Source organism: Canis lupus, chromosome 36, assembly GCF_048164855.1.
Source record: "Canis lupus baileyi chromosome 36, mCanLup2.hap1, whole genome shotgun sequence".
Lineage (NCBI taxonomy): Eukaryota > Metazoa > Chordata > Mammalia > Carnivora > Canidae > Canis > Canis lupus.
The window spans coordinates 5,668,153-5,693,184 of record NC_132873.1 but is presented as its reverse complement, the minus strand read 5'-3'; the positions used below and the strand labels follow the sequence as shown (position 1 = coordinate 5,693,184).

The following is a 25,032-nucleotide window of genomic DNA, read 5'->3' as shown; positions in this document are numbered from 1 at the left end:
AATAAATGAATAAAATCTTTTAAAAAATTACTTTAAAAAATTTTTTTAAAATTACTTTTAAAAAAGTACTTTGAGGAGTGCCTGCATGGCTCAGTAGGTTGAGCATCTGCCTTCGGCTCAGGTCATGATCCCGGGTCCTGGGATTGAGCCCCACATCGGGCTCCTTGCTCGGCGGGGAGCCTGCTTCTCCCTCTCCGTCTGCCTGCTGTTCCCCCTGCTTGTGCTCTCTATCTCTGTCAAATAAATATTTTTTAAAAATAAAATAAAATTTTAAAAAATTACCTTGAGTAAGTTATAAAGGGGAAACCCTTGTTAGCACCCAGGACTAGAAATAGAACTTGGTCAACTATTTCAGAAGCCAGCTATGTGCCCAATCCTTTTTTTTTTTTTTCCCCTAAGATTTTATTTATTCATGAGAGAGAGAAAGAGAGAGAGAGAGAGACAAGCAGAGGGAGAAGCAGGCTCCCTGCGGGGAGTCCGATGCAGGACTAAATCCCTGGACCCCAGGATCACACCCTGAGCTGAAGGCAGACACTCAACCACTGAGCCACCCAGGCGTCCCCTATGTGCCCGATCCTATCGCAATTCTCCCTCCTCCCAGAAGTCACCACAATCCTGACATTTATGGTAATCACTTAGGAGGATTTTATTTTAATGGGACTAAAGGTTTAGCTATAAATAATCACCGATGGTAGACTATTAGGCACTCAAGGGGTGTTCGGGGGAGCCATGAGAGGTAGATCTCAGCACACTTAAAATCACATCATTTCATACAGTTAGTTCCTTCTATGCTTATGATCAAAACACATCTCAGTGGAAAGGATCCACAGAAGTCCAAGTCCAGGGCTGTGCCTGGTGCCCTCAACGGCCTGACTCCCGTCCACTGGTCCAGAAAGCTCCGTACCCCACAGTCTTTCCAAAGCAGAGCAAAAGTAGGTCTCAGCTCACAATGTTTGGGGGAGTGCCAGGGACTGTTTGTCTCTGCTGCTGACATGTGAGCCCAGGACATTGCCTAGACTTCCCTGGGTCTCAGTCTCAGTGTGACGTATGGGACCATCATGAAGCCTCTTACGATCCCCTATATTCCTCTCCTTGACTTGGTCTCCTTGCCTCAGTCTCGCTATTTCAGCTGCCTGTTCATTGACCTTGCAAGAACCGCTTCACCTTTCTTTCCCCCCTGGGTGTCTTTCCGATCCTCTGCTCCACTTTTTGCCGTTGATTCTTACAGTACCACGACATCATCTGCACGTCATCTCTGCACGCATCTTGATAAACACGCACGCGTGTCCTTGCACATTGGAGGGGCTGAAGAAATGTTCATAGAACACATTCGTGCAAAGGAAGAACAAGTGCACTGCTTCATGCACTTATGTATGCATTCCTCCGGTGTTTAGCGAGGGCCCAAAATATACAGAGATACGAGCCTGTCCCTCTGCCCTCTTAGATCATCCCTCCCCTCCCTCTCTTCTCATCTTTCTCCTTCCCCGTCCTGTTTCTCTTTTCCTTTCCCTGTGCCACAGAGCTAGACTGAGTGCCCTGCGAGGCTGGTGGAACAGACACTGGAAAGGCGCCAGATGAAATAAGGGCAAACACGGCTGCAGAACATGCAGGGAGAAGCCGTGCGGACTGAAAAGCAGTGATTCACGGAGCGCCCGCACAACTCGGACACTCCTTGGGTTTCCCTCTGGGCGCTGCTGCAGGATTGGGGTCAGTGAGAGCTGGCATCAAGACGAAGGGCAGCCAGGCTCCTCCTCTTCTAATCCTTTTCCACCCACCCCTCCCCCAGTACTCCCGTTGACCAGTGTCCTGGGCCTTTAAGAGTTGGAAGGGCTGGACCGAGGAGAGACCTCATACCTCTCCCCCTCCCTACTCCTTCCCTTTGGCTTCAAGTCAGCCGGTCACAGCAGAAAACTGCAGCAGAAAAGGGGAGGCAGCCAGCGAGCGAGCGAGCGAGCGAGGAGAGAAGGAGCCCGGCCGGGTTCCCTCGTCCCACCGGAGAGAGCATCGCACAGCTCACAGCCACAGGACTGCTATCCTGCCCACGGTAAGGGCCCCGAGGCTCTGGGCAGCCTCTGCTCCAAGCTGTGCACCCCCTGCCCCAGTCCCTACCGCTGTCCCCTCCATGCTTATCCACTCTGATTAACTTGTACCCTGGACTCCTTAGCCCTATCAGATCCTCCTGGTTCTCTCTAGCTCATCCCCTTTGATTGACAGTTTTCTTCCTGGCTGTGGCAGTCACCCCTTCATAGGGGGGGACCCCTTAGCTCCCTCTCAGAAGTGAGCCCCATCCTAGCAAGGGAAGACAGAGAATTGGAGCAGCCCTATGTTAGCATAGATTCAGTAACAGAACGTGGAGGGTTACCGAAGACCCAGGGAAGAGTGTAGGACTGAGAGAGTTATGAGATTTCCTTAGAAAGAGCCCGGGTTTGAGCTCTGTATCCGTTCCCAGCCTGCTTAATGGGCCGGGGCAGTTTGTGGGCATGCTCTAATGCTGTGCTGGGAAGAGCACCTGCTCCTAGTCCTGACTCTACCGTTAGCTAAGTGACTTCGGACAGCAGCTCCCTGATCTGTCTGTGATGGGAATGTGGGGTGTCCCAGGCTTGCATGTGTATTAGGCGCTCTTCTTGAAAATAAACATTCCTGAGCTCCATCTTTGCAAATTCTGATCTAGTAGATTTGGTGGGGGTGGCGGGTAGGTGGTATGCGCGCTGAGGATCTCTATTTTACCTAGGGAGATCCTACAGCCAGGAACCTCTGGATTAGATGACTTGTAAAAGAGTCTTCGAGCTCTAACATTCTGGGGGCTATGACCTATGACCGGAGCCATTCTGTCCTCTTTATATGAATGAGGTCACTCAGTGATCCTGCTCAGAAACAAGAAGAGTAGACATAATGATTCTTTTCCTTCCTGCCCCCCAGAGGGACCTGAGACACCCTGAATTTCACTGTAATGCCATTGGCACTACTGGCAACTCTCCCAAAGCCCATCCCCAGGTGACAATAAGCCACCTGTAAGTTGAGGCCCAAATCTTACTCGGCAGCCCTGACCACTTCCCCCCTTATTTTGTGTCTCTGTTCTCTCTGTATTCTAAAGGTGTCCTCGAGGATCTCCACGTTCTCATCTAGGAGTGAACAGTTAAGACCCAATCTCTTACTCAGTCTTCATCTTCTGCTCTTCACCTCTTGCTCTTGCTCCCACTCCCAATCCTTTGTCCCTTCCCTTGTCACTACACCTGCATCAGCTGTGACCATCCTTCCCATCCTGTCTTCAGATGCCAGGTGCAACACCAGACCTAGAGAACCCCTGGGTTCTAGGTTGCATTCTCTGGGCCCTGTGTTCCTTAGGGTCAGTCTCCTAGGATACGGGGGAGGGGAGACTGAATGGAGGGGGTATGCTCCCTAGTGTGCTCCTGAGTGTCCTCCTTGTTCCTGGTCCCTAGGCTCAAAATCCCCACAGGGGACGAGAACCGACCTATTGGGAATTAGAGGACAAAGAAAGAGGAAGAGGTGAGGGGAGAGAGGGGTCGGGGAGAAGGATAAGGAGAGGAGAGCGCAGAGAGGCTGACCAGAGAGCAAGTAGGGAGGCCAATGGGATCAGGGGAGAGGAGTGAGCTGGGAGAAAGGAAAGGGAAGACCTCGGGATGGGGAGAGGAGGCAAATGGGAAGAAATTTTCTTTAGGCTATGAACTGGGACATGTGGGGGCAGAGAATGACAAAGTAGGGGGAACAAAGCATCCACATCCCTTATCGGTTTATTAGCCCTGCTCTAACCTGCTACCAAAAGTTTTCTTTTGGAAAGAAAGGATTTCTCTTTCCTTTCCTTTCCTTTCCTTTCCTTTCCTTTCCTTTCCTTTCCTTTCCTTTCCTTTCCTTTCCTTTCCTTTCCTTTCCCTTCCTTTCCTCTTTCTTTCTCTTTCTTTCTTTCTTTCTTTTCTTTCTTTCTTTCTTTCTTTCTTTCTTTCTTTCTTTCTTTCTTTCTTTCTTTCTCTCTCTCTCTCTCTCTTTCTTTCTTGATTCATTTGTTATTTATTTTAGAGAGAGAGGGCAGAGGGAGGAGCAGAGGGAGAGGGAAAGAGAATCTCAAGCAGACTCCTTGCTAAGGGCGGAGCCCAACGTGTGGCTCAATCCTATGACCCTGAGATCATGACCTGAGCCAAAACCAACAGTCAGACACGCAACCAACTGAGCCCCCTAGGCCCCCCTAGAGAAAACCCTTTCTAAGGGCAGAGCCTTGGTGAGATCTCTGAGTTGGTCATAAGGAACCAGGGTTCTAGTCCCACCTTTGCCACCTAATTCATTCAATGATTCCAGCAGTTCAGCCAATCTTTCTAGCCCTTCTCTATAAAATGAAGTCCAGCTCTAACATTCTGTGGCTCCCTGAGTTGAAATCGGCCCTCACATGGCCACATGTCCCCTGGATCTAGATTTAAAATAGTGAGGCAGGAATAGGAGCAGGATTGGAAGAGCATGCCAAGCCCTGGGGCTGGAAGAGTTTGACAAAAAGCATAAAATAATTTTCTAAGGCTTGTTTGAAAGAAGATAGGTTCCAAAATAGGGGTGTCCCAGCACTTGAGCTTAGGCTTCCCATGTTTCAGGACATGATTGTGAAGCTCCTGGACACAAGAGTAAGGAAAGAGAATTCTGACTTCTCCCAGGGCGGAGATCCACCTCATCCCATGGTTCTTATGCCCCAGACATGCGAGCTGAAATTCAAAGAGGAGATAAGGCAGGATATTGGTAAATGGGATCAGAGCTTCCTTCTGCTAGCATCTGGGGACCTGTTACTTCAGTCTTCATTCGGTTTTTGTAAGCCTTAGATTCCAAACTACATCACCAGGCAGGAAAGCAGCTCTGCTGTAGAAAGCGGAGCTGCTTTTCTGCCTCTCGTGAAGCACTCTGGGTCCCTTCATCCAGCCAGAGGCTTCTTCTGGTCTCACCCAGGCTCATTATATTCAGTCTCAGCCAGCAAAACCTTTGATTTCTGGAACTGTCGCAGGGTTCTATCTCTCTTGAGTCATCTTTCCCACTTAGGTACAGACTGGCTCTCAGCCTTGCCCTCTCCCTCTGGGCACCCTCATATTGCTACTCCTCTAGAAAGCCTTCCCTAGGTCCTACAGCCAGGGGAGCTGTATTTTCAGTGACCTCTACATTTTTCCTAAAGATTTAGTCACCCCCGGATAACTTTATAGGCTCTCCCAGCTCGAGAGAGATCAGGCACTGAGATGCTGAGTGACCTCAGACAAGTCCCATCACATTTGTGGACTTCTGTTTTTCATGTATGAGATATAGCTCATTGTGAGTTGAACTGCACAATGTTCTAATGGAGCTTTAGAGATGCTTTTCATGTTTTAGATGCTCATCATTGTCAAAAATTCAAATGTCTCGATTAAAAAATACAACATTTCTAAGCAGTTCCTTTGCTTATACAAAGCATAGAGCTTTGTTTCATGCGCTTTGTCAGTTCCAGAATGATTTGGTCAAGAGTTGAGAATTTCTTAGAGGGGCGGATCTAAAATCAATGTGGCTACCTGTCGAGTCTTCTGGTGCTTTTCAAGGGAAATTTGTTGTTACCTATGAAGACAATTTAACCAAGTCCTAAATTAGCTTGGATCTTAAAGAGGGTTCTCTTTCTCAAGAGGCAAAGAAAACTTGAAAATGCATTTCTAAGACTGTGTAACTTATACAAGGAGTATAAAAATGTGCTTTACCGCGTGAAGGCAGAAGAAGATGGCTTACATAGCAAGTATGGCACTGAGTGTCATGGAAGAGGCAAAAGAACCTGTCTGGCCTGGCCCCTCTGGAGCTGGGTGATCTGCGTGGGAATATGGAGAGGGCTCCCAAGATAGAGAAGCTGGGGTGATTCCACCGGGGGAAGAGAAGGCTAGGATGTAGAGACATTCCAGGTTCTGAAAGAGGACAGCCAGCAAGATGGAGGTTGAGGCGCATGACACAGGTTACCCAGCGGACTGTGTGGTATTAGGAAGCCCTGGTATAGTCCTCTCTGGAGATGGCTGTGGGAAACAGCAGACCCTTTGGAATCAAACATATTTGGCTTTAAATTCTGAATCCCTATATGGTTTGATGCAAGGTTCTTAGCCTCTCTAAGCCTCAAAGTCACCAAACTCAAACTAGAAGTAAAAAGAGCTAAAAGCTATGTAGATGAAGCACCTGGTGCATCATAGGCCATCAGGTTTCCTTCTCTTCCTCCTCTGATCCGTTATTCTAAGATCACCAGTATTAACTCAGACCCTTTGTCTCCTCCCTGCTCCTCCAGGTGACTCTAGCACCAGCTGGTGATGGCGTCTCTGATGCAAAGCCGTGAGTACCCCAGCAGGAGAGGAGGGCTTGGGAAGACAGCCCAGGGACAGGGAGGAGTCTGGCCCCCTGTTCAGGAGCTCCTCCTAGGCCCTCCACCCTTCCTGCCAGCCACCCAGCCAGCAGCCCCTTCTTTTCCTGGCCCAGGGTTGCCTATCAATCAAGACCTGATGCTGATGCAGAAGGGCATGCTGATGCGCAAGGTGAGATCCAAATGCTGGAAGAAACTAAGATACTTCAGACTTCAAGATGATGGCATGACAGTCTGGCATGCCCGGCAGGAAGGAGGCAATGCCAAGCCCACCTGTGAGTCGTGTGGATAGCTAGGGGTGGGCACACTGGGGGGATTGGACTCTGAAGAGCCCAGCAGAGGAGGTACCAGGGTCTACAATGCGTCCTTTTTAAAATTTTTTTTAATTTATTTATGATAGTCACAGAGAGAGAGAGAGAGAGAGAGAGGCAGAGGGAGAAGCAGGCTCCATGCACCGGGAGCCGACGTGGGATTCGATCCCGGGTCTCCAGGATCACGCCCTGAGCCAAAGGCAGGCGCCAAACCGCTGCGCCACCCAGGGATCCCTACAATGCGTCCTTGCACGACCCCTCTTGTGTCTACCTCTGAGCCTACAAAATGGAAGTTATAACAGTACTTGCCTCTTAAGTCTATTTATGAGGATTCAATTGCTGCTTGGGCGAGCCCTGGCACATAATGAGGCTCGATAAATCCTAGGTTATATTTTTTTATTATCATAGTGAGAGCATGATCTCAGGCTTTAGACAGCCTGGATTAAAGCCCTGGCTCTGTCACTTTCTAGCTGAGTAGCTTTGGACAAATTGCTTCAATTATGCTTTAGTTTCCTCATCTGCAAAATGGGGATTGAACAATACCTGCTCAGAAGGTTACAGGGACTCGGTGGCATTTAGCATGGGACCGGAAACTAAATTAGCCATTATGATGAATATGTTTAAATACCATAAATGCAGCACCACAATGTGCATCCTGTCAGCCAGACGGACGCTTTATGATCCCTCTAAAAAATTGATCACAGGACACATCCAAGAAAGTCTGCTTTAGAGACATAATCAAAGCTCACGATCCCCAGCACCCCAGCTGAGGAAAGCAGGATGGATGAATTTCTCTGGCCCTTTCCTAGACATCTGGAAAGAGGAAGCCCTCAAACCTGGAACAGGGGACTTGGACTTGGACATACCATGCTTTGGTGTAACTGCTTCTATCTTAAAGTGCATTTCCATCTGTCAGCCCCGCCCGTCCTCCTGTGACGTGGACAGGCTATGGATGGGACCATCCCTTATTTCAGACAAGGGTTACTGAGGCCCGAAGTCATTTTGGTCTGTGTCACCCTACCAGCTGGCGGCCCAAAGCCAGGTCTTGTCAATTCCAGCATAGGCCCCTTGCCATGCTGCCTATGAAAGTGGCAGTGGCTCATGGGGCATCCTGAATTCCGGGGTCATGATTCTGTGTCTCTCTGTACCAAGTATTTGGGGGCTTCATCCATCCTGTGGAGGTTGGGGTTCCTCCTCCCTATGGCTTCACAAAGGGTCCTTGGCCCTTTGCCCTTGCAATCTGGTGGATCCTCTCCCTCCATGACCCACTTCTTCCTTCTCTGGTAGTCTCAATCTCTGATGTGGAGACAGTACGTGAGGGCCATGAGTCTGAGCTGCTACGCAGCCTGGCAGAGGAGTTCCCCCTGGAGCGGGGCTTCACCATCATCTTCCACGGCCGCCGTGCCAACCTGGACCTGGTGGCCAACAGTGTCGAGGAGGCCGAGGTATGGAAGCGGGGGCTCTGGCATCTGATGGACTTTGTCAACGGCATGGACCAACAGGAGCGGCTGGACCAGTATCAGCAGGAGGGAGCCAGAGTGGGGGTCAGGGGTCACTGAAGGAGCCAGATGCTGCAGGGCTAGAGACAGGTGGGGGCATGCAGGGCTACGGAGACCCAGGAGTCCAGATGGGATGGGCAAGGGCGGCTGAGGCTAGAGTGAGGCAAAAGATGTGGAAGGGTGAATGGAGCCTAGGGATGGCAAGAACAATGCCAGGCAGAGTGTGGACAGAAATGTGGCCCTTCAGGATAGGTGGAAGGGGTGGCGAGAGGCAAAGATCTTGAGAGCTCAACAGAAGATCCCAGGGCTGTTAACTACCACAGGACTGGGAAGCAGCCTTAGTGTTGTTGTCTCATTCAGGCTTCCTAGACTCTATTCACCTTCCATGCCAGGTCATTCACTTATTCATTTGTTCGTTCGTTCATTCATTCACCATCTATTAAGCAGAATGAATCAGGCACCATGCCAGGCTGTGGAGGTTCGAAGATTAGTGAGACTCAGGCATTGTTCTAGTCGGTGGAGAAAATGGAATTGTGGTAAGTAATCTAAGTACCCTAGAAGTGTTACAGGACTGAAAGTGTTTGTGGGTGTTCAAAGGAAGGAGAATTAGTTAATTCTAGCTGAGAGATTTCTGAGAAAACTTTAGGAAGGAAGTTGCATTTGAGCTGAGCCTTGAAAAGTAGAATTTGAACATAAAGAAAGGAGGAGAGGGGAGTGCCTGGGTGGCTCAGTCAGTTAAGTGTCTGCCTTCGGCTCAGGTCATGATCTCAGGGTCCTGGGGTCCTGCATGGGGCTCCCTGCTCAGAGGGGAGTTTGCTTCTGCCTCTGCCCCTCTCCCTGCTTGTCTCTTCTCTCTCTCTTTCTCTCTGTCAAATACAAAAAGAAAGGAGGAGGGGAAGGCTCTCCTGCCTGAAGGAACAGCATGAGTAAAGGCCCGGAGATAGGACGTTGAAGAGCAGGAGAGAGAGCGGGACACGGAGAGCTGGGGGTAGCTAAGGCTGGCTAAGGTACGGGGAGGACACAGGTGTGTTGAAAAGGCTGGGTGGGGGCCAGATCATGGGTGTACTTCTTTTTTTTTTTTTAAGATTTTATTTATTTATTCATGAGAGATACACAGAGAGAGAGAGAGAGGCAGAGACACAGGCGAAGGGAGAAGCAGGCTCCATGCAGGGAGCCCAATGTGGGACTCACGCCCTGGGCGGAAGGCAGGCGCTCAACCGCTGAGCCACCCAGGGATCCCTGGGTGTACTTCAATCTAGGTTCAGAAACTTGAGCTTCTTCCTGCAGGCAACAGGGAGGGCCCTGCAGGCACTGAGCCATGCAGAGACAAGATAGATTAGTGCTCGGGGAGATAATTCTGGAAGCTAATGTGGAAAATGCATTGGCATGGAGGAGAGACGATGCAGCAAAGATAGGGGTGATGATGTCAGTGGTTGAACTTGCACACACACACGCACACACAGACACAGTGCTTTTGCCTTGACTTGCACCTGGATGGCTGAGTGACTGGTTCCAGCGTGGAGACAAGAACCAGGATGGTCGGATGAGTTTCCAAGAAGTCCAGCGATTACTGCACCTGATGAATGTGGAAATGGATCAAGAATATGCCTTCCATCTTTTCCAAGTGAGTCTTTGGAGAAGGATTTTCAGAAGCCAGCCAAGGCCACGTTCTCACTTGGCCAGAGGTACCCAGGCCCTACCAAGCATCACTCTATTGAATCTCTCCTATTGCCCTACCACTCTGCCAGGCTAGATGGAAAGTGTAGGGCGTGGTTCTCACCCTTCAGTCTTCTTAGGAAGATAATTCATAATCTTATATAGGTAAACAACCATAGGTTACTATGTCAGACCTCAAGGACCTCTTGGTCCATGGCTAGAACTTCACAGATGCCTAGTAACGATTAAAATCTCTAACTGGAATGTGAGTAAATAGGAGGAGGGATCTTTTGACCTTTTAGGCACTTGGGGCATTTAACTCTTTCTATTGAAATTTTTCTCTAGTAGCAAATAGTACGGCTGCAATTTTCTTTTTACTTATACCGAAGCAGCTTCTGTGAACACTAACTGTCAGGAGTTCCGTGGGAATTTTGTGGAAATATGTGTGTATCCACCTGTCAGTGAGATTGCCCTTACAGGACAGGTCAAAACCATATAACATTTGCTCTTAAAAGGACTTTCCACAATCCTCTAAACCCTCACTTGCAGACAGCAGACACGTCCCATTCTGGGACCCTGGAAGGAGAAGAATTTGTAGACTTCTATAAGGCGCTGACTAAACGTGCTGAGGTGCAGGAGCTGTTTGAAAACTTTTCGGCTGATGGGCAGAAGCTGACCCTGCTGGAATTTGTGGATTTCCTCCGAGAGGAGCAGAAAGAAGGAGAACGAGCTCCTGACCTTGCTCTGGAACTCATCGACCGCTATGAGCCCTCAGAGAGCGGTAAGAGGGCTAGGGTGGAGGGGCACTGGACATGGGTAGGGAGGGGGACTGTAGAAAGACCCAGAGAGGGCAGCCCTTTTATTTATTTATTTATTTATTTATTTATTTATTTATTTATTTATTTATTATAGTCACACAGAGAGAGAGAGAGAGAGGCAGAGACACAGGCAGAGGGAGAAGCAGGCTCCATGCTCCGGGAGCCCGACGTGGAACTCGATCCCGGGTCTCCAGGATCGCGCCCTGGGCCAAAGGCAGGCACCAAACCGCTGCGCCACCCAGGGATCTCTTTCTCTTTCTCTCTCTCTCTCTTTCTCTTTGTCTATGAATAAATAAATAAAATATTTAAAAGAAAAAAAAAGAAAGAAAGACTCAGAGATAGGGGATCCCTGGGTGGCACAGCGGTTTGGCGCCTGCCTTTGCCCCAGGGAGTGATCCTGGAGACCCGGGATCGAATCCCACATCGGGCTCCTGGTGCATGGAGCCTGCTTCTCCCTCTGCCTGTGTCTCTGCCTCTCTCTCTCTCTCTCTGTATCTGTCATAAATAAATATTAAAAAAAAAAAAAAAGACTCAGAGATAAGCCTCCTACTGCCAAACTCAGGGAAGGCTGAGTCTACCCCCACCCCAGCCCCTGCACAATAATTTTCATCTCATTCAACTACTGCCTGGGAAGGAGAGCAGCCCTTTGCTATCCAGATAAGACAGGAGTCTCCTCCATAACCCTAGATCTCGTAGGACGAAGAACATCCCATTAAGTCCCCTTTCCTCCACCAAGCTCATGCTTCACTTTGAGAATAAGTTTGTACTGATCTCAGCGTTTGTCCCACTGGGGAAAGGAAGCTCCTTGATCCTCTCCCTTTGGCTTCTTCTCCTTTAGTGCAGGATTCCTTTTCTTCCAGCTCCCTTCATGGTTCCTATTTGCTGCCTCTTTAATTTTTTTTAAGATTTTATTTATTTTTTTAAAAAAAGATTTTATTTATTTGAGGGGCAGCCTGGGTGGCTCGGTGGTTTAGCACTGCCTTCAGCCCAGGGTGTGATCCTAGAGACCCGGGATCGAGTCCTGCGTCGGGCTCCCTGCATGGAGCCTGCTCCTCCCTCTGCCTGTGTCTTTGCCTCTCTCTGTGTGTCTCTCATGAATAAATAAATAAAATCTTTTTTTAAAAAAATTTATTTATTTGAAAGAGAGAGTGAGCTAGAGAGAGAGCACAGCCTAGGGAGAGAGGCAGAGGGAAAGGGAGAAGCAGGCACCCCGTTGAGCAGGGAGCCCGATGTGGGGCTGGAACCCGGGACCCTGAGATCATGACCTAAGCCAAAGACAGATGCTTAACCTACTGAGCCACCCACACGCCCCTGCTGCCTCTTTGAATGCCGGCTCCCTGTGCCTTCCTGGACTTTGTCCAGATTCTCCAAGTGGTTCTTCCCTGGCCAGGAAGCTAGTCAGCCCCTGGCTGAGGGGGATGATGAAGAGGCCAGTCATCTAACTTTTAGCAAGCACAGCTCAAATATGCCCTCTCTGTCCTCAGAACTTTCTCCTTGCCCCTTCACTAGACACTTTCCTGCCCTCCATTTCCTTCAGAATACGAGGGATTTACATTAATAATAAATGATTTACAAGGCACTTCCACAACACTTACTTGATCTAGCCTCACTACAACCTTGTAAATCAAAAGCATAATCCTTATTCGGCCTGGGCTAAGTATCTCATAATGTGCTAACATCTCTACTTGCTTTTTCTCTTCTCATCCTTCCAATGACCCAGTGAAGTGGTTTGCATTATTAAGTCATTTGTGCAAAAGAGGAAAACTAGGGTTCAGAAAGATCAAATGACTTGGTCAAAGCCAGTGGCTAATGAGAGGAGGAATGAGATTCAAACATGGGTCACCTGACCCTTAGTACCTCTGTGGAGCATGAGGATTAGATATGAGATGCATGAAGGGCGCCTGGGTGGCTCAGTCAGCTAAGCATCTGCCTCTGCCTTCAACTCGGGTCATGATCCTAGGGTCCTGGGATTGAGCCCTGCATCAGGCTCCCTGCTCAGTGGGGGGAGTCTGCTTCTCTCTCTCCCAGCCACTCCCCCCTGCTTTTGCACTTGTGTGCTTGTGCGTGCTCTCTCTCTCTCAAATGAATAAATAAAATCTTTAAAAAGAGAGAGAAAGATGAGATGAATGAGAGCTGGACAAGGGATGCACGTTTCATGGATCTCAACTGCCACTCCTTTCATTCATTCACTCACTCACTCCTGCAGCTAATGCTTCCTGAGCCCCTGGAATGGGCCAGGACCTGCAGCCAGCACCCAGCCCCAGAGATGCAGCAGGAGGTCCAACAAGGACATTGCACTCATGGAACTTCGAGTCAAACAGACAAGGAAAGGGCCAGAATCACTGATTCCAGATACATGTCTGTGCTCAGAGAAGAAAAGGGGATATAGAGCAATCGTCTCAGAAGAGTAAATAGAAGAATGCATGAGGGTTAAGAAATCAGATCTTCTATTTCCAGTGGAGGGTCCAGTAGACATCAGTTACATTAATTCTACCCCCAGCCCCTCTGGGTGCTGTCCCCTTTCCTGCGCTCAGCTGTCAGCTACTCTACTCTGGCTGCAGAGCGCAGCATCCGCCAGGAGACCAGGGCTCAAGGCCCCAGTGTGCTTCTTACTGAGTAACGCTGGGCAAGTGGCTTAGCCTATCTGAGACTTGATTTTCTCATTTGTAAAATAATTGGTGACCAAACGAAATGACGCACATGGAAAGTATCTGGCAACTGTGGCTTTACTGTCCCAATTTAGGTTATTAGTGTCAAGGACAAAACTTCCTGCCTGACTTCCTGACACTCTCCACCATCTGGAGGCTTTGTCAGAGCTGGAGCTACAAAGCTGGGCCTTGGGGTCAAGTTGTTGTTCCTCCCAAAGGAGTCCCCTGCAGCAGTGCTCCCCTCGGTGAGACTGCACAGCACAGTGGGATGGCCGTGGCCCAGACACCTGGCTGCCTGGGTTCACATCCCAGCTCCTCCCTGTTACCTAAGCTCTCAGGGCAGATTATATAAGATCTACTTCATCATGTCAGTGAGAGCACTGAGGTGCTGCATGGGACGCCCTGGGCAGAGAGCAAGTGCTCAGTATTCATTGTCGTTGTTGGTATTGCATGAAGCCCATGCTGAGATGGGTGAGGGCTATGGCAGGAGTGACAGGGCCCTGCCCTCAGAGAGAGTGTAGTCCAAGGGTGTACTGGGCAAATACTCTTCGAAACACCACATGGGAGTTGATTGTAGGTAGGAAGAAACCCTCAGGTCACAGTTGGCAGCAGCCATAGCCCAGGGAATAAAACACAGGCACCTTGGTCGTGTCACTAGCAAGCCTTTGACTTTGTTTCTCTCTGGGCCTCAGTTTCCCCATATATAAAATTAACCCTTTACACTGAATACTATGCTGTCCAATTTGGTAACAAATGAGCTCTGTGTGACTTTTTTTAAAGTTTTTTTTAAAGATTATTTATTTATTTATTCATGAGACACACAGAGAGAAAGGCAGGCAGAGACAGAGGCAGAGGGAGAAGCAGGCTCCATGCAGGAAGCCTGATGTGGGACTCGATCCCGGGTCTCCAGGATCCCGGGTCTCCAGGATCATGCCCCGGGCTGAAGGTGGCGCTAAACCGCTGAGCCACCCAGGCTGCCCCTTTTTTAAGGTTTTTGTTTGAAGATTTTTATTTACTTATTTAAGAGAGAGAGAGAGAGAGAGCAGGCACTCAAGCGATTGAGGGGGAGGAGCTAAAGTGGAGGGAGAGGGACAAGCAGACTCCACGCTGCGTGGAGAGCACACAGCCCAACCCAGGGCTCGATCAGACCCTGAGATCATGATCTGAGCCAGAACCAAGAGTGGGTGATCAACCGACTATGCCACCCCAGTGCCAGCCCAGTGTGACTATTTCAATTTAAATTTAACACGACACCCGAGTGGCTCGGTTGGTTAAGACTCTGACTCTTGATTTTGGCTCAGGTCATAATCTCTGGTTTGTGGGGTCGAGCCTGAGCCTCAGGGGCCGGGCTCTGTGCTCAGCATGGAGTCCGCTTGGCATTCTTTCTTTCCCTCTTCCCCTGCCCTCCCCCTGCTCCTGAACATGTGAGCATGTGCTCTTTCTCTCTAAAATAAATTCAGTCTTTAAAAAAATAAAATAAAAAATAAAAATTGGGGTGCCTGGCTGTCTCAGTTGAAAGAGCATGACTCTTGATCTCGGGATCATGAGTTTTAGCCCTCCACTGGTCATAGAGGTTACTTAAATGAATGAACAAATAAAAGCCGTAAAATATTAATTAACTAAAATAAAAATTTTAAATTCAGTTCTTTGGTCACACAGCCACATCTCAAGGGCTCAGTAGCCGTATGTGTCTGGAGGCTACCGCACTGGACAGCATAGAACAGAACATTTCCATCATTGCAGAAAGTTCTGTTGGGTAGCACTGGACTGGAATGACCTTAATGATTCTCCTCGTAGCTTTAACTGTCTGTGAGGGTGGAGATGATTGAAATGGACAGTGGGTAGGGCACATTTGGGATCTGGAGGCTGAGAGCGGACGCCATCTGAAAGGTAGGACCCTGGAGGGGGGTGAGGTGAAGGACGGCTCGAGGTGTGCTGGGATGCTCTCACGCCCAGCTTCTTACCCTAGCCTTCCCCGCCACATCTTAGGTAAATTGCGACATGTGCTGAGCATGGATGGCTTCCTCAGCTACCTCTGCTCAAAGGACGGAGATATCTTCAAGCCGACCTGCCTCCCCATCTACCAGGATATGACTCAACCCCTGAACAACTACTACATCAACTCCTCTCACAACACTTACCTCGTGGGGGACCAGCTTTATGGCCAGAGCAGCGTCGAGGGATATATACGGTGCAGTGGGAAGGAAGGGGGAAAGGCTGCAGCTCAGGAGAAGGGGCCATCTGTGCTATCCGTGGATAACGGGTTGAAAAGACGTTGTGGGGGGGGCTTGGGGCTGAGGATTCCTGGGTACCTGAGAGACTTGGAGGAGACACTGAAGACTGACAGGAGAGTAGCATTGAAACTCTACGGATGAATGGGACTTTTCTCCCTTTTATGGGCTATGGAACTCTCTCAGAACTCAGATTTATTTTGAACAAATAAGTAAACTAAATGTTACATGGAAGGCAGTACAGCATAGAGGTTAGGTTCCTTGAGGCCAAATCCTAGTTCTCTTCCTTGGTGCTTTGGTGCTAAGTATTTAACCTCTCTGTGTCTCAGTTTCCCCATCACTGAAATAGAGGTGATAACAATGCCTATTCTGAGTTGTGAGGATTAAATGAGATAATCCATGTGTTAATAGCTAATAAGTGGTATCTGCTAATCATGGGTTCGATTGAAGAGTCAAGATATCTTTGTAGTGCCAGCAACTAAACTAGTAGCTTCAGGGTATACAAAGATGAGTGGAACATATTGTTTCTGCCCTAGGAAGTCTAGTAGAGAAAATAAAGTGTAAATTTACTGAGAGTTTGAGGGGCGCCTGGCTGGCTCAGTCAGTAGCGCATGCAACTCTTGATCTTAGGATCATGAGTTCAAGCCCCACGCTGGGCATAGAGATTACTTTAAAAACAAATAACAAAATTACTGAGAGTTCAATTAACTCAGGTGTCGCAGAATGCTATACAACCAGAACACCAGGAGCATCATGAGGCAGTATGTAATGACTTGCTGAAGGAAGACTGAGTTGGGAAGGATGGGGGGGTGGAGGTAGTGTGAGCCGTAGCAGTATCCAGTGGACAGAGAAGGGTCCACGGAGATGTAGCTTGAAGTGTCAGTGAGCACTGTTCTCTCCAGAGTGGGGAGAGGGTCCCTAGATGGAAGATAAGACCTTGACCTCTGTGTCCCTGGGGGCTTGGGGTTCTTGCAGGGCCCTGAAGAGGGGGTGCCGCTGCGTGGAGGTGGATATATGGGATGGACCTAGCGGGGAACCTATTGTTTACCATGGACACACCCTGACTTCCCGCATCCCATTCAAAGATGTCGTGGCCACTGTAGCACAGTATGCCTTCCAGGTAGGAGTCCTGGGATGGGCATACTGGTGAGGGAAGATGATCTGAGGGAAGATGGCTGGCTCTGGATCTGGGGAAAGTAGATGGATGCAGGGGGCTTTATATCAAATGGCACAGATGTAAAAGTTTTAACTGTGAAGCATCAGGCAAATAGTAAGAGATTGTGAATAAGGGTGAGTAGTCCTAGAGGTAATTGGTAGAGATCAGTACCTATGGCTTCTAACAATTGTCACCCATCTCAGAGAGGGTGCCTAAGGAGACAGAGAAAGGGGTGGGTAGCGCTGGGAGGACGATAGGAGTCTGGAGGTGAGAATGTAACATGAACACATAATAAGGGGAATGACCTCACCTTCCCAGTATGAGCCTAAAAACTCAAAGGTCCCAGAGGAAGCTGGGTCACGCCTGGTATAGGTCTGAGATTTGGGATCTCAACAGTGACTTTTAGATGTGAGGGGGGTCCCAGACCCAGCAAGACCTCCTTGACACCCAGAGTAGGGCCACAGGGGATTAGCAATCAGGGTACTCAGCTGAGTGAGTCACCAGGGAAGGTCTGGAGAAGCAAGGAGGTTGCATGCTTTAGAACTCTGGCTCTAGCGTTCCCTCCCTTCCCCATCAGACATCCGAATACCCGGTCATCTTGTCCCTGGAGAACCACTGCAGCTGGGAGCAGCAGCAGGTCATGGCATGCCATCTGACCGAGATCTTGGGGGAGCAGCTGCTGAGCACCACCTTGGACGGGCTGCTGCCCACTCAGCTGCCCTCACCTGAGGTATGCACCTGTTCCCCCAGCCCTGGCTCTACGGTGGCTTCCGTAGCCTCCCTACCTTGGCTCCTTCTTCCATGTCCCTCCTGTTCCCTTCTCTCACTCTTACTGGGACCATCTTGCTCTTTAATATCCTTGAAGACAACTTTAATTTTTTAAAAATCCAATTGAATGCACAACTGTTTGTAGTTTTCTAAATTTTAAATCAATTATTTACTTATTTCTTTTTTTCAGTATAAATATCTTGATTTTGTTCCCTGATAGTTCATAATTGTTGTAGACCAAAGAAACAATATAGAGAAAGGGAAATCCCCGACCATAATCTCAACCTCTCCCCAACAGCTGTCAATAGATTTTTGTAAATGCTTATACAAACATATATGTGTATATATATATTTATACTTTTTTTTTAAATTTTTATTTATCCATGATAGTCACAGAGAGAGAAAGAGAGAGAGGCAGAGACATAGGCAGAGGGAGAAGCAGGCTCCATGCACTGGGAGCCCGACGTGGGATTCGATCCCGGGTCTCCAGGATCACGCCCTGGGCCAAAGGCAGGCGCCAAACCGCCGAGCCACCCAGGGATCCCTATATTTATACTTTTAAAAACACATGGGGGTACTTTCTATATCCCTTTTATATCTCACATGTAATATATATCATGGATGTCTTTTCATGTATAATTGTTTTCTTTTTAATGGCTCTGTGGTATTCCATTTTCTGTTATGAACCATTATTTATTCAACCAATAAGTGGTAAACATTCTGGTTGCTGGTAATTTTTCACTTGTCATACAGCTTTGTCTCTTTGCTCTATTTTTTTTTTTTTAAGATTTAGTTATTTATTTGAGAGAGAGAGAGAAAGAGAATGAGAGAGAGAGAGGAGGAAAGGTGTGTGTGGGGGGAGGGTAGGGACCGAGAGAATTTCAAACAGACTCCTTACTGAGCAAGGAGCCCAACATGGACCTTGATCCCATGACCCTGAGATCATGACCTGAGCTGAAATCAAGAGTCGGGTGCTTAACTGATTGAGCCACCCAGGCGCCCCATTTACTCTTTCTTTGAGATGGATTCCTAGAAGTAAATTGCTGGGTTAAAGAGTTTGCATGTTGATATTTTTATTATTATTGCCAAGTTACCCTCTGGGAAAAAACAATCCCAAACTACTCTCTGACCAACAGTGTAAGAGAATGGCCACAAATAACTCCAGTAAGAAGAGATTCATAGTGGCAAATGTGAAAAAAAAAAGTTAATTTTTTCAAAAAGAAGTCTATATTTTCTTCTTTAGAATTAATTGATATTATTTACCCACTTTTATTGGGGTTTATAATATTTCTTGGTCTAGAACAAATTTTTATTTATTTAATTTTTTTAAAAACTGCTTTTTTTTTTGAGAGTTTTTATTTATTTATTCACAGTACACATAGAGAGAGAGAGAGAGGGACAGAGACACAGGCGGAGGGAGAAGCAGGCTCCATGCTGGGAGCCTGATGTGGGATTCGATCCTGGGGCTCCAGGATCACACCCTGGGCCAAAGGCAGGCGCTAAACCACTGAGCCACCCAGGGACCCTAGAACAAATTTTTAAATGTTAAAGATATTGATGCTTTGGGAAATTTCTGTAGTCTTTGCTTTTGTCTTACAGCATCTTCTGCCCCATAGAGGATTTTAAGCTTTATGTAGTCAAATCTGCGAGTCCTTTTTATGTCTTCTGAGTTTTCTTTTTTTTTTTTCTTAAGATTTTATTTATTTATTTATGAGAGACAGAGAGAGAGAGGGGCAGAGACCCAGGCAGAGGGAGAAGTAGGCTCCATGCAGGGAGCCTGACATGGGACTTGATCCCGGGACTCCAGGACCACGACCTGGGCTGAAGGCAGCGCTAAACCGCTGAGACACCCGGGCTGCCTGTCTTCTGAGTTTTCATCTCAGGCTTGTTTTTTCTTTCTTCTTTCTTTTCTTTCTTTCTTTCTTTCTTTCTTTCTTTCTTTCTTTCTTTCTTTCTTTCTTTCTTCTTTCTTTCTTTCTTTCTTTCTTTCTTTCTTTCTTTCTTTCTTTCTTCTTTCTTTCCTTTCTTTTCCTTCTTTTTCTTTCTTTCCTTCTTTCTTCTTTCTTTCTTCCTTTCTTTCCTTCCTTCCTTTCTTCTTTTTTTTTTTTTTTTGAGAGAGAGGAGGAAGGGGCAGAGGGAGAGGGAGAGAATCTCAAGCAGACTCCTCGCCAGAGCAGAGCCCGACATGGGCCTCTATCCCAGGACCCGAGATCATGACCTGAGCTGAAACCAAGAGTCAGACACTTAACCAACTGAGCCACCCACACACTCATCTCCTGTTTCTAATGGTTTTCCCACTTGAAGATCATTCAAGAAGATTCTCTATTTTCTTCTAATACTCATATTCTTTATATTTGCATGGAAATCTTTAATCTGGGAGGAATTTCTATGTGTCAGGTGAGGTATTTTCTGTTTTTTTTTTTTTTTTTTTTTTTTTTTTTTTTCTGTTTTGTATTGTTTTCCAAATGGACAGAGATTTGACAAGTTGGCCTAACGGGGAATCCCTGGTTCATGCATGAAGCAGCTGCCCAGGGGAGACATCTGGCCACTCACTTCCTCTTCCTTTGAGGTGGTCCCATGAGAGCAGTGGGAGCTGCATGGCCCCCAGGAGGGTCCCAGAGCAGACTGGTAAACAAGCCCCTTCATTTCTGTCCCCAGGAGCTTCGGAGGAAGATCCTGGTGAAGGGGAAGAAGTTAAGGACACTTGAGGAGGATCTTGAGGAAGAGGAAGAGGAGGAGCTAGAATCTGAACTGGAGGGGGAGCAGGAGGCTGACCCAGAGCCAGAGGCCCAGTTGGAGTCTGAGCCCCAGGAGTTGAGTCCACGTAGTAAGGACAAAAAGAAGGAGAAGGTGGGCCAGGAGAGTGATCTTTCCACTCTAGCATGGTTGGTCTGTACCATAAGCTGTGCTCACGTGTGGAGAGACTAGAGCTAAGCAGGGCAGGGGGCCGAGGAGCAAAATGCCCCTTGCCCCCAATAAAAAGGGTGTAAGGATGAATGCATGGCATCACCATCTATCGTCCTAGATAGATAGATTGTGGTGGCTTTCCAACTTCTTTGGGCCATGAAATAGTTTTTGAATGAAATCTTATATGGGAGCTCTGTGTATGCAACAGGTAACTGCAGAGCCATCCTAGTTGAAGTACCCATTTGGCTCTCAACTGCATCCCCCGTTGCTTCCTGAGACATCTTTGTACTTCTCGGTCCCTTAAAAGGCCAGTTTGAAAACCACCGTGGTGTGTCTGTGTGAGTGAGAGAGGGTGCCCTGCCTACTGCATTGGGCAAGTAGAGCTTACTGGAGTGACTGCTGTGACCTCATCTAAAATGGGCTTAGAGGAAGTTTCTTGGAAAAGGTGAGTCTGAGAAGGGGCCAGAAATAGCCCAAAAGGAGAAGCAGAAACTGTTGAGTAACGTGAAGACTCTAAGGAGGCTGTGCTAAAGTGACCCATCTCCCTGCCGGGAAGGGGTGCTGTGCTGTTGGTGGAACTGCCAAAAGTCCTGGTTAGAAGTCTGCCTTTCTCCTTCTTGTGCACACCCTTGACTTAGCTGACTAACTTCTAGCTTATCCCGTCCCCTCTGGGGCTCTGGTGTCTAACCTGCTACCGTGTCCAGGGAAGGAAATGGGAATTCAGGAGACAAATGTAAATGTATCACTCTGGGAGCCTCACATCCTTCCAGCGTGACTTCCACGGCCATTTGCACACCTCAACATTATTTGTCTGGGTTTGTGTACATTTTGACCAAAATATACTATTAATTTGTTTTAAAAGACAAGAGGTAGGGGATGACACCTCTCTGCTTACCAATAATCATGAAAAAACCTGTTACCCAAAAAGTAACAGTAGAGCAGAGGCTGGAAACCGAGCCATCAGGATATGTAGACTGCCTTTATTCCCATTCCCATCCCCAGGTTGTGATGTGTCCGCTGTTTTGTCCGCCTACCTGTTGTGAGGTTATGGTTCAGGCTCCTTTTTCCAAGCCTAAGTCCCTCCTCTTTCCCAAGCAGGTGAGGCAGGAGGGAGAATGCAAAGGGGAGGCAGCGGGCCGAGGCTTAGGTCGGGTTGGGAAATTCAGATCCTGGCTGTTGGCTCTTTCCCTCTCAGATGGCCAAGGATTCAATTCCATCTTCCTCTCTATTTTCTCCTTTTCCAGAAATCCAAACCCATCTTGTGCCCATCCCTCTCTGCCCTGGTTGTCTACTTGAAGTCGGTCTCATTCCACAGCTTCACTCATTCGAGGGAGCACTACCGCTTCTATGAGACATCATCTTTCTCTGAAACCAAGGCCAAGAGCCTCATCAAGGAGGCTGGTCAGGACCAAAGGGAGGGCCAGGGAGGGAGCTGGAGGGGTAGGTTCAGGCAACTGGCAGGCAGAAGAGTCCCAAGAAAGAGGGCAAAGGGGCCAAGGAGGGGTGAGGGAGCTAAGCAGTGCCTCAGAGCACGCACAGGGACAGGAGCTCTGAGGAGTGGGCTCAAGGCTCCAGGCGGAGGACAGCTGGGGAGACGGTCAGGATGGAACGGCACGGTGCAGCTTTCTGGAGCCGGCCTCTGGAGATGCTGGGGCGAGAGTGAAGTGGGTAGGTGGGAAGTGGGAGAATCCACCCCATGGCCATCTCCCTACTATACCTTTTACAGGCAATGAGTTCGTGCAGCACAACGCCTGGCAGTTAAGCCGTGTGTATCCCAGTGGCCTGAGGACGGATTCGTCCAACTACAACCCCCAGGAACTCTGGAATGCAGGCTGCCAGATGGGTGAGGCGGCAGCAGGGACAGGGAGGAGGGAGTCAAAGAGCAACAGGTGGGAAGTTACATGCCCCAGCACTACAGCCAGGGGCTGCTCAAAGTGTGCTAGGCTAAGGAAGCTGCAATCTATGGCGGTGTTCCCAGCAGGCCCTGTTATACCCAGTACGTCTCCTTACTTCCCCAAGAGGGCTAGATGGCTCCTGAAATGTATTGTTGCCTTCCTTTCTCCTGGGGTCCTCAGTGGCCATGAACGTGCAGACCGCGGGGCTGGAGATGGACATCTGTGACGGGCTCTTCCGCCAGAACGGTGGCTGCGGCTATGTGCTGAAGCCAGACTTCCTGCGCGATGCCCAGAGTTCCTTCCACCCTGAGAGGCCCGTCAGCCCTTTCAGAGCCCAGACCCTCCTCATCCAGGTACCGGGGAGAGAGAAACCGTGGGGAAGAACCCAGGGTGGCCAGGATAGAAGTCGAGGGAAGAGGAGGCTGGGCCAGGCAGGAATGTAATGGGCGGAGAACCCCTCACGAGGGGGGATAGCCTGACTGCAACAGCATGAATTTGGGAGCCAGCTGCCTAGGCTCAAACCCATTCACTAGCTGTGCAACTCTGGGCAAGTTGCTTAACCTCACGCTCCTCACCTGCAAAATGGGAGCAACGATACTGCCCACATCACTGGGGTGTGGGGATCTTGAGTCTAAAGTACCTACGACAATGTCCGGGGCAGAGTCAGTGCTGGAAAGGGCTCGCAGAACATACCTGCTTTCAAACCTTGTTAAATTTCTACTCCGATGCATTTTAAATTGCAGATAGTTTACTAGAAGAGAATATATTACCCAAACCCCGAAGCTATAGCGCCAGGCCTTATGTACCCCCTCCTCCCCCTGGGGCAGGGGCAGGGGTGGGGGTAAGAGCGAGCTGGAGGGGGGCTGGGCTGAACAGGAGCTGGTGAGGTTCCAGAGTCTGCTTGCAGGTGATCAGTGGGCAGCAACTCCCCAAGGAGGACATGTCTAAAGAGCGGTCCATTGTGGATCCACTGGTGAGAGTAGAGATCTTTGGCGTCCGCCCGGACACAACCCGGCAAGAGACCAGCTACGTGGAGAACAACGGTGAGGCCGGGTGGTGGCAGGGGTGCGGTCTCCCTACCACGCTGCCCTCCCTGGAGCACAGTCTCTGTCCCCACCCCTGACCCGCCAACACGGGAGGCAGTGTGGAACAGGACAAAGGGTCAGGGCTTGGACGGCTTGGCTGTGGATCTGGGCCCCTTAGTTCCGAGCTCCAGTGACCTGGGCACGTTGCTTACCCACCCACCCTGGACCTCAGTTCCCTTACTTGTAAAATGCTGATCACTGTGAAAATCTTGAGAACACAAGGAAAGCTACCCAGGACGCGCCTAAAGCAGCCAACGGTGTCTCTCCCTTTGGTCCCACCCCAGGTTTTAATCCATACTGGGGGCAGACACTATGCTTCCGGGTCCTGGTGCCTGAACTGGCCCTGCTGCGTTTCGTGGTCAAGGATTACAACTGGAAATCCCGAAATGATTTTATCGGGCAGTACACACTACCTTGGACCTGCATGCAGCAAGGTGGGCCAGTCCTTCATCCCCTGGCCGACACCCCAGCCCTGGCTGCCCGCCTAACGCTCTCCTCCCGCCCTCCTCCAGGCTACCGCCACATACACCTGCTCTCCAAGGATGGCACCAGCCTCCACCCAGCTTCCATCTTCGTGCATATCAACATCCGGGAAGGGCTGGAGGGGGATGAATGCTAAGGTGGGCACTTCGTGGGAAGGGTGGGTGTGCTGGCTTGAGATAGTAAGAAAAACCCAGAAGGATGCTCCAGAAAGCAAACACAGGTGGTAAAAACCAAGTTTGGGATTGCGCATTCCTGAGCACAATATGACCTCACCCTTAACAGGCAAATCTAGGACCTGATTTCTCTCTCTCTCTCTCTCCCCCCCTTTCTTTGTTTTTGCAAGTCTGTGGTATCTTTTCTGCTCCTTCCTCTGCATACTCGACACTGGACTTCCTTTCTTCCTCTTGCCATAGGCTCAATCCCATACCTAAATCTAGGACTAATCTCTCTTATCCTGGCTCAAAGGCTGGCTGCAGCTAGAGGCCCAGAGAAGGGCTTGGAGCAAGGAACATAGAGACATCATCCCCTCCACCCTGACCTCCTCAAAGCCCAGAGCCAAGGGAAAGATAAATCGAGCCTCAAAGCTCCCCAGGCAAAGGCTGGGGAAGGAGACCTGACCCCAAGGCTATACTGTGACTCAAGAGAACAGCCCTGAGTCCCCACTGGACTGCTCTGCCCTGGCCCCACCTGTATAAATATAACTTTTCTCCCCAGTTTGGCTGGAGTATGGTCTGTCATTGTTGGGCCAGAGGAGGAGGTATGAAGGTTGGGGGACATTTGGGGAGGGCAGGGAAAGGGCAGAAAAATAAGAGGTTTCCAGGGCCCCCCTGCATGTTACGTGCTACATAGAAGGGCTCAGAAGTATGGCTTCTAAGGGCAAAAGGAGGAGACAAAGGCTCATGTGATCTAAGCCCTCCCAAGTCTGCCTGAATAGTCCTGGTTTACGCCTACTGTCCTCACTAATTACTAAAAGTACCTTCTTTCATTTTCCCGGTGTGTCCCAGTTTATTTATTTATTTATTTATTTTTTTGTGTCCCAGTTTAAATGATTAATCACACAGTCCCTGTGAGGTACTCACAGAATCTTGGATCCGAGATTCTTCCTGGCTCCCCTCCCCCTCGAGTCCTCTGCCTCTCACGCTATCTGTACTTTAACTCTGGTGCAGCTGCTGAGCCAGGCTGAGGCCGGCGGCTGAATCAAAGCTGCTTCCAGGAGGAGGCTTAGTGGG

General features: G+C 49.1%; 1 protein-coding gene and 1 long non-coding RNA gene across 8 annotated transcripts; one reads left to right on the top strand and one right to left on the bottom strand.

The window, feature by feature from the left end:
* Positions 1 to 347: 347 nt before the first annotated feature.
* On the bottom strand, positions 348 to 3,849 carry LOC140625784 (uncharacterized). Of its 2 annotated transcripts, XR_012025103.1 has the most exons (3): positions 3,156 to 3,849; positions 2,728 to 2,864; positions 348 to 1,305 (listed from the first exon to the last, which is right to left on the bottom strand). It is a non-coding gene; the product is annotated as an uncharacterized lncRNA (long non-coding RNA). The 2 variants fall into 2 exon arrangements; XR_012025102.1 differs by lacking the exon at positions 3,156 to 3,849 and having other exon boundaries at positions 2,728 to 3,142.
* Positions 1,494 to 24,793, top strand: PLCD4 (phospholipase C delta 4). 6 transcript variants are annotated; one of them, XM_072813349.1, is made up of 18 exons: positions 1,494 to 2,044; positions 6,275 to 6,318; positions 6,463 to 6,621; positions 7,945 to 8,173; positions 9,651 to 9,780; positions 10,362 to 10,593; positions 15,268 to 15,469; positions 16,485 to 16,629; positions 17,243 to 17,395; positions 20,092 to 20,283; positions 21,343 to 21,438; positions 21,585 to 21,741; positions 22,067 to 22,183; positions 22,416 to 22,588; positions 23,143 to 23,278; positions 23,605 to 23,754; positions 23,833 to 23,940; positions 24,217 to 24,793. In XM_072813349.1, the coding sequence occupies exons 2-17, from the start codon at positions 6,297 to 6,299 to the stop codon at positions 23,937 to 23,939; spliced, it is 2,400 nt and encodes a 799-aa protein (XP_072669450.1). In that variant the 5' UTR covers positions 1,494 to 2,044; positions 6,275 to 6,296; the 3' UTR covers position 23,940; positions 24,217 to 24,793. The 6 variants fall into 6 exon arrangements, with proteins under 6 accessions (XP_072669450.1, XP_072669449.1, XP_072669451.1 ...); XM_072813348.1 differs by having other exon boundaries at positions 24,147 to 24,793; XM_072813347.1 differs by lacking the exon at positions 1,494 to 2,044 and adding exons at positions 3,361 to 3,507; positions 5,190 to 5,295 and having other exon boundaries at positions 23,833 to 24,793.
* The last annotated feature ends 239 nt before the right edge of the window (positions 24,794 to 25,032 follow it).

Excerpts from the sequence above, each read along its gene's own strand:
- PLCD4 (XM_072813349.1), top strand. The coding sequence starts at position 6,297 with ATGGCGTCTCTGATGCAAAGCC. Across the intron at positions 6,319-6,462 it reads GGCGTCTCTGATGCAAAGCC|GGTTGCCTATCAATCAAGAC; the intron begins GTGAGTACCCCA and ends TTCCTGGCCCAG. Across the intron at positions 22,184-22,415 it reads GAATGCAGGCTGCCAGATGG|TGGCCATGAACGTGCAGACC; the intron begins GTGAGGCGGCAG and ends TGGGGTCCTCAG.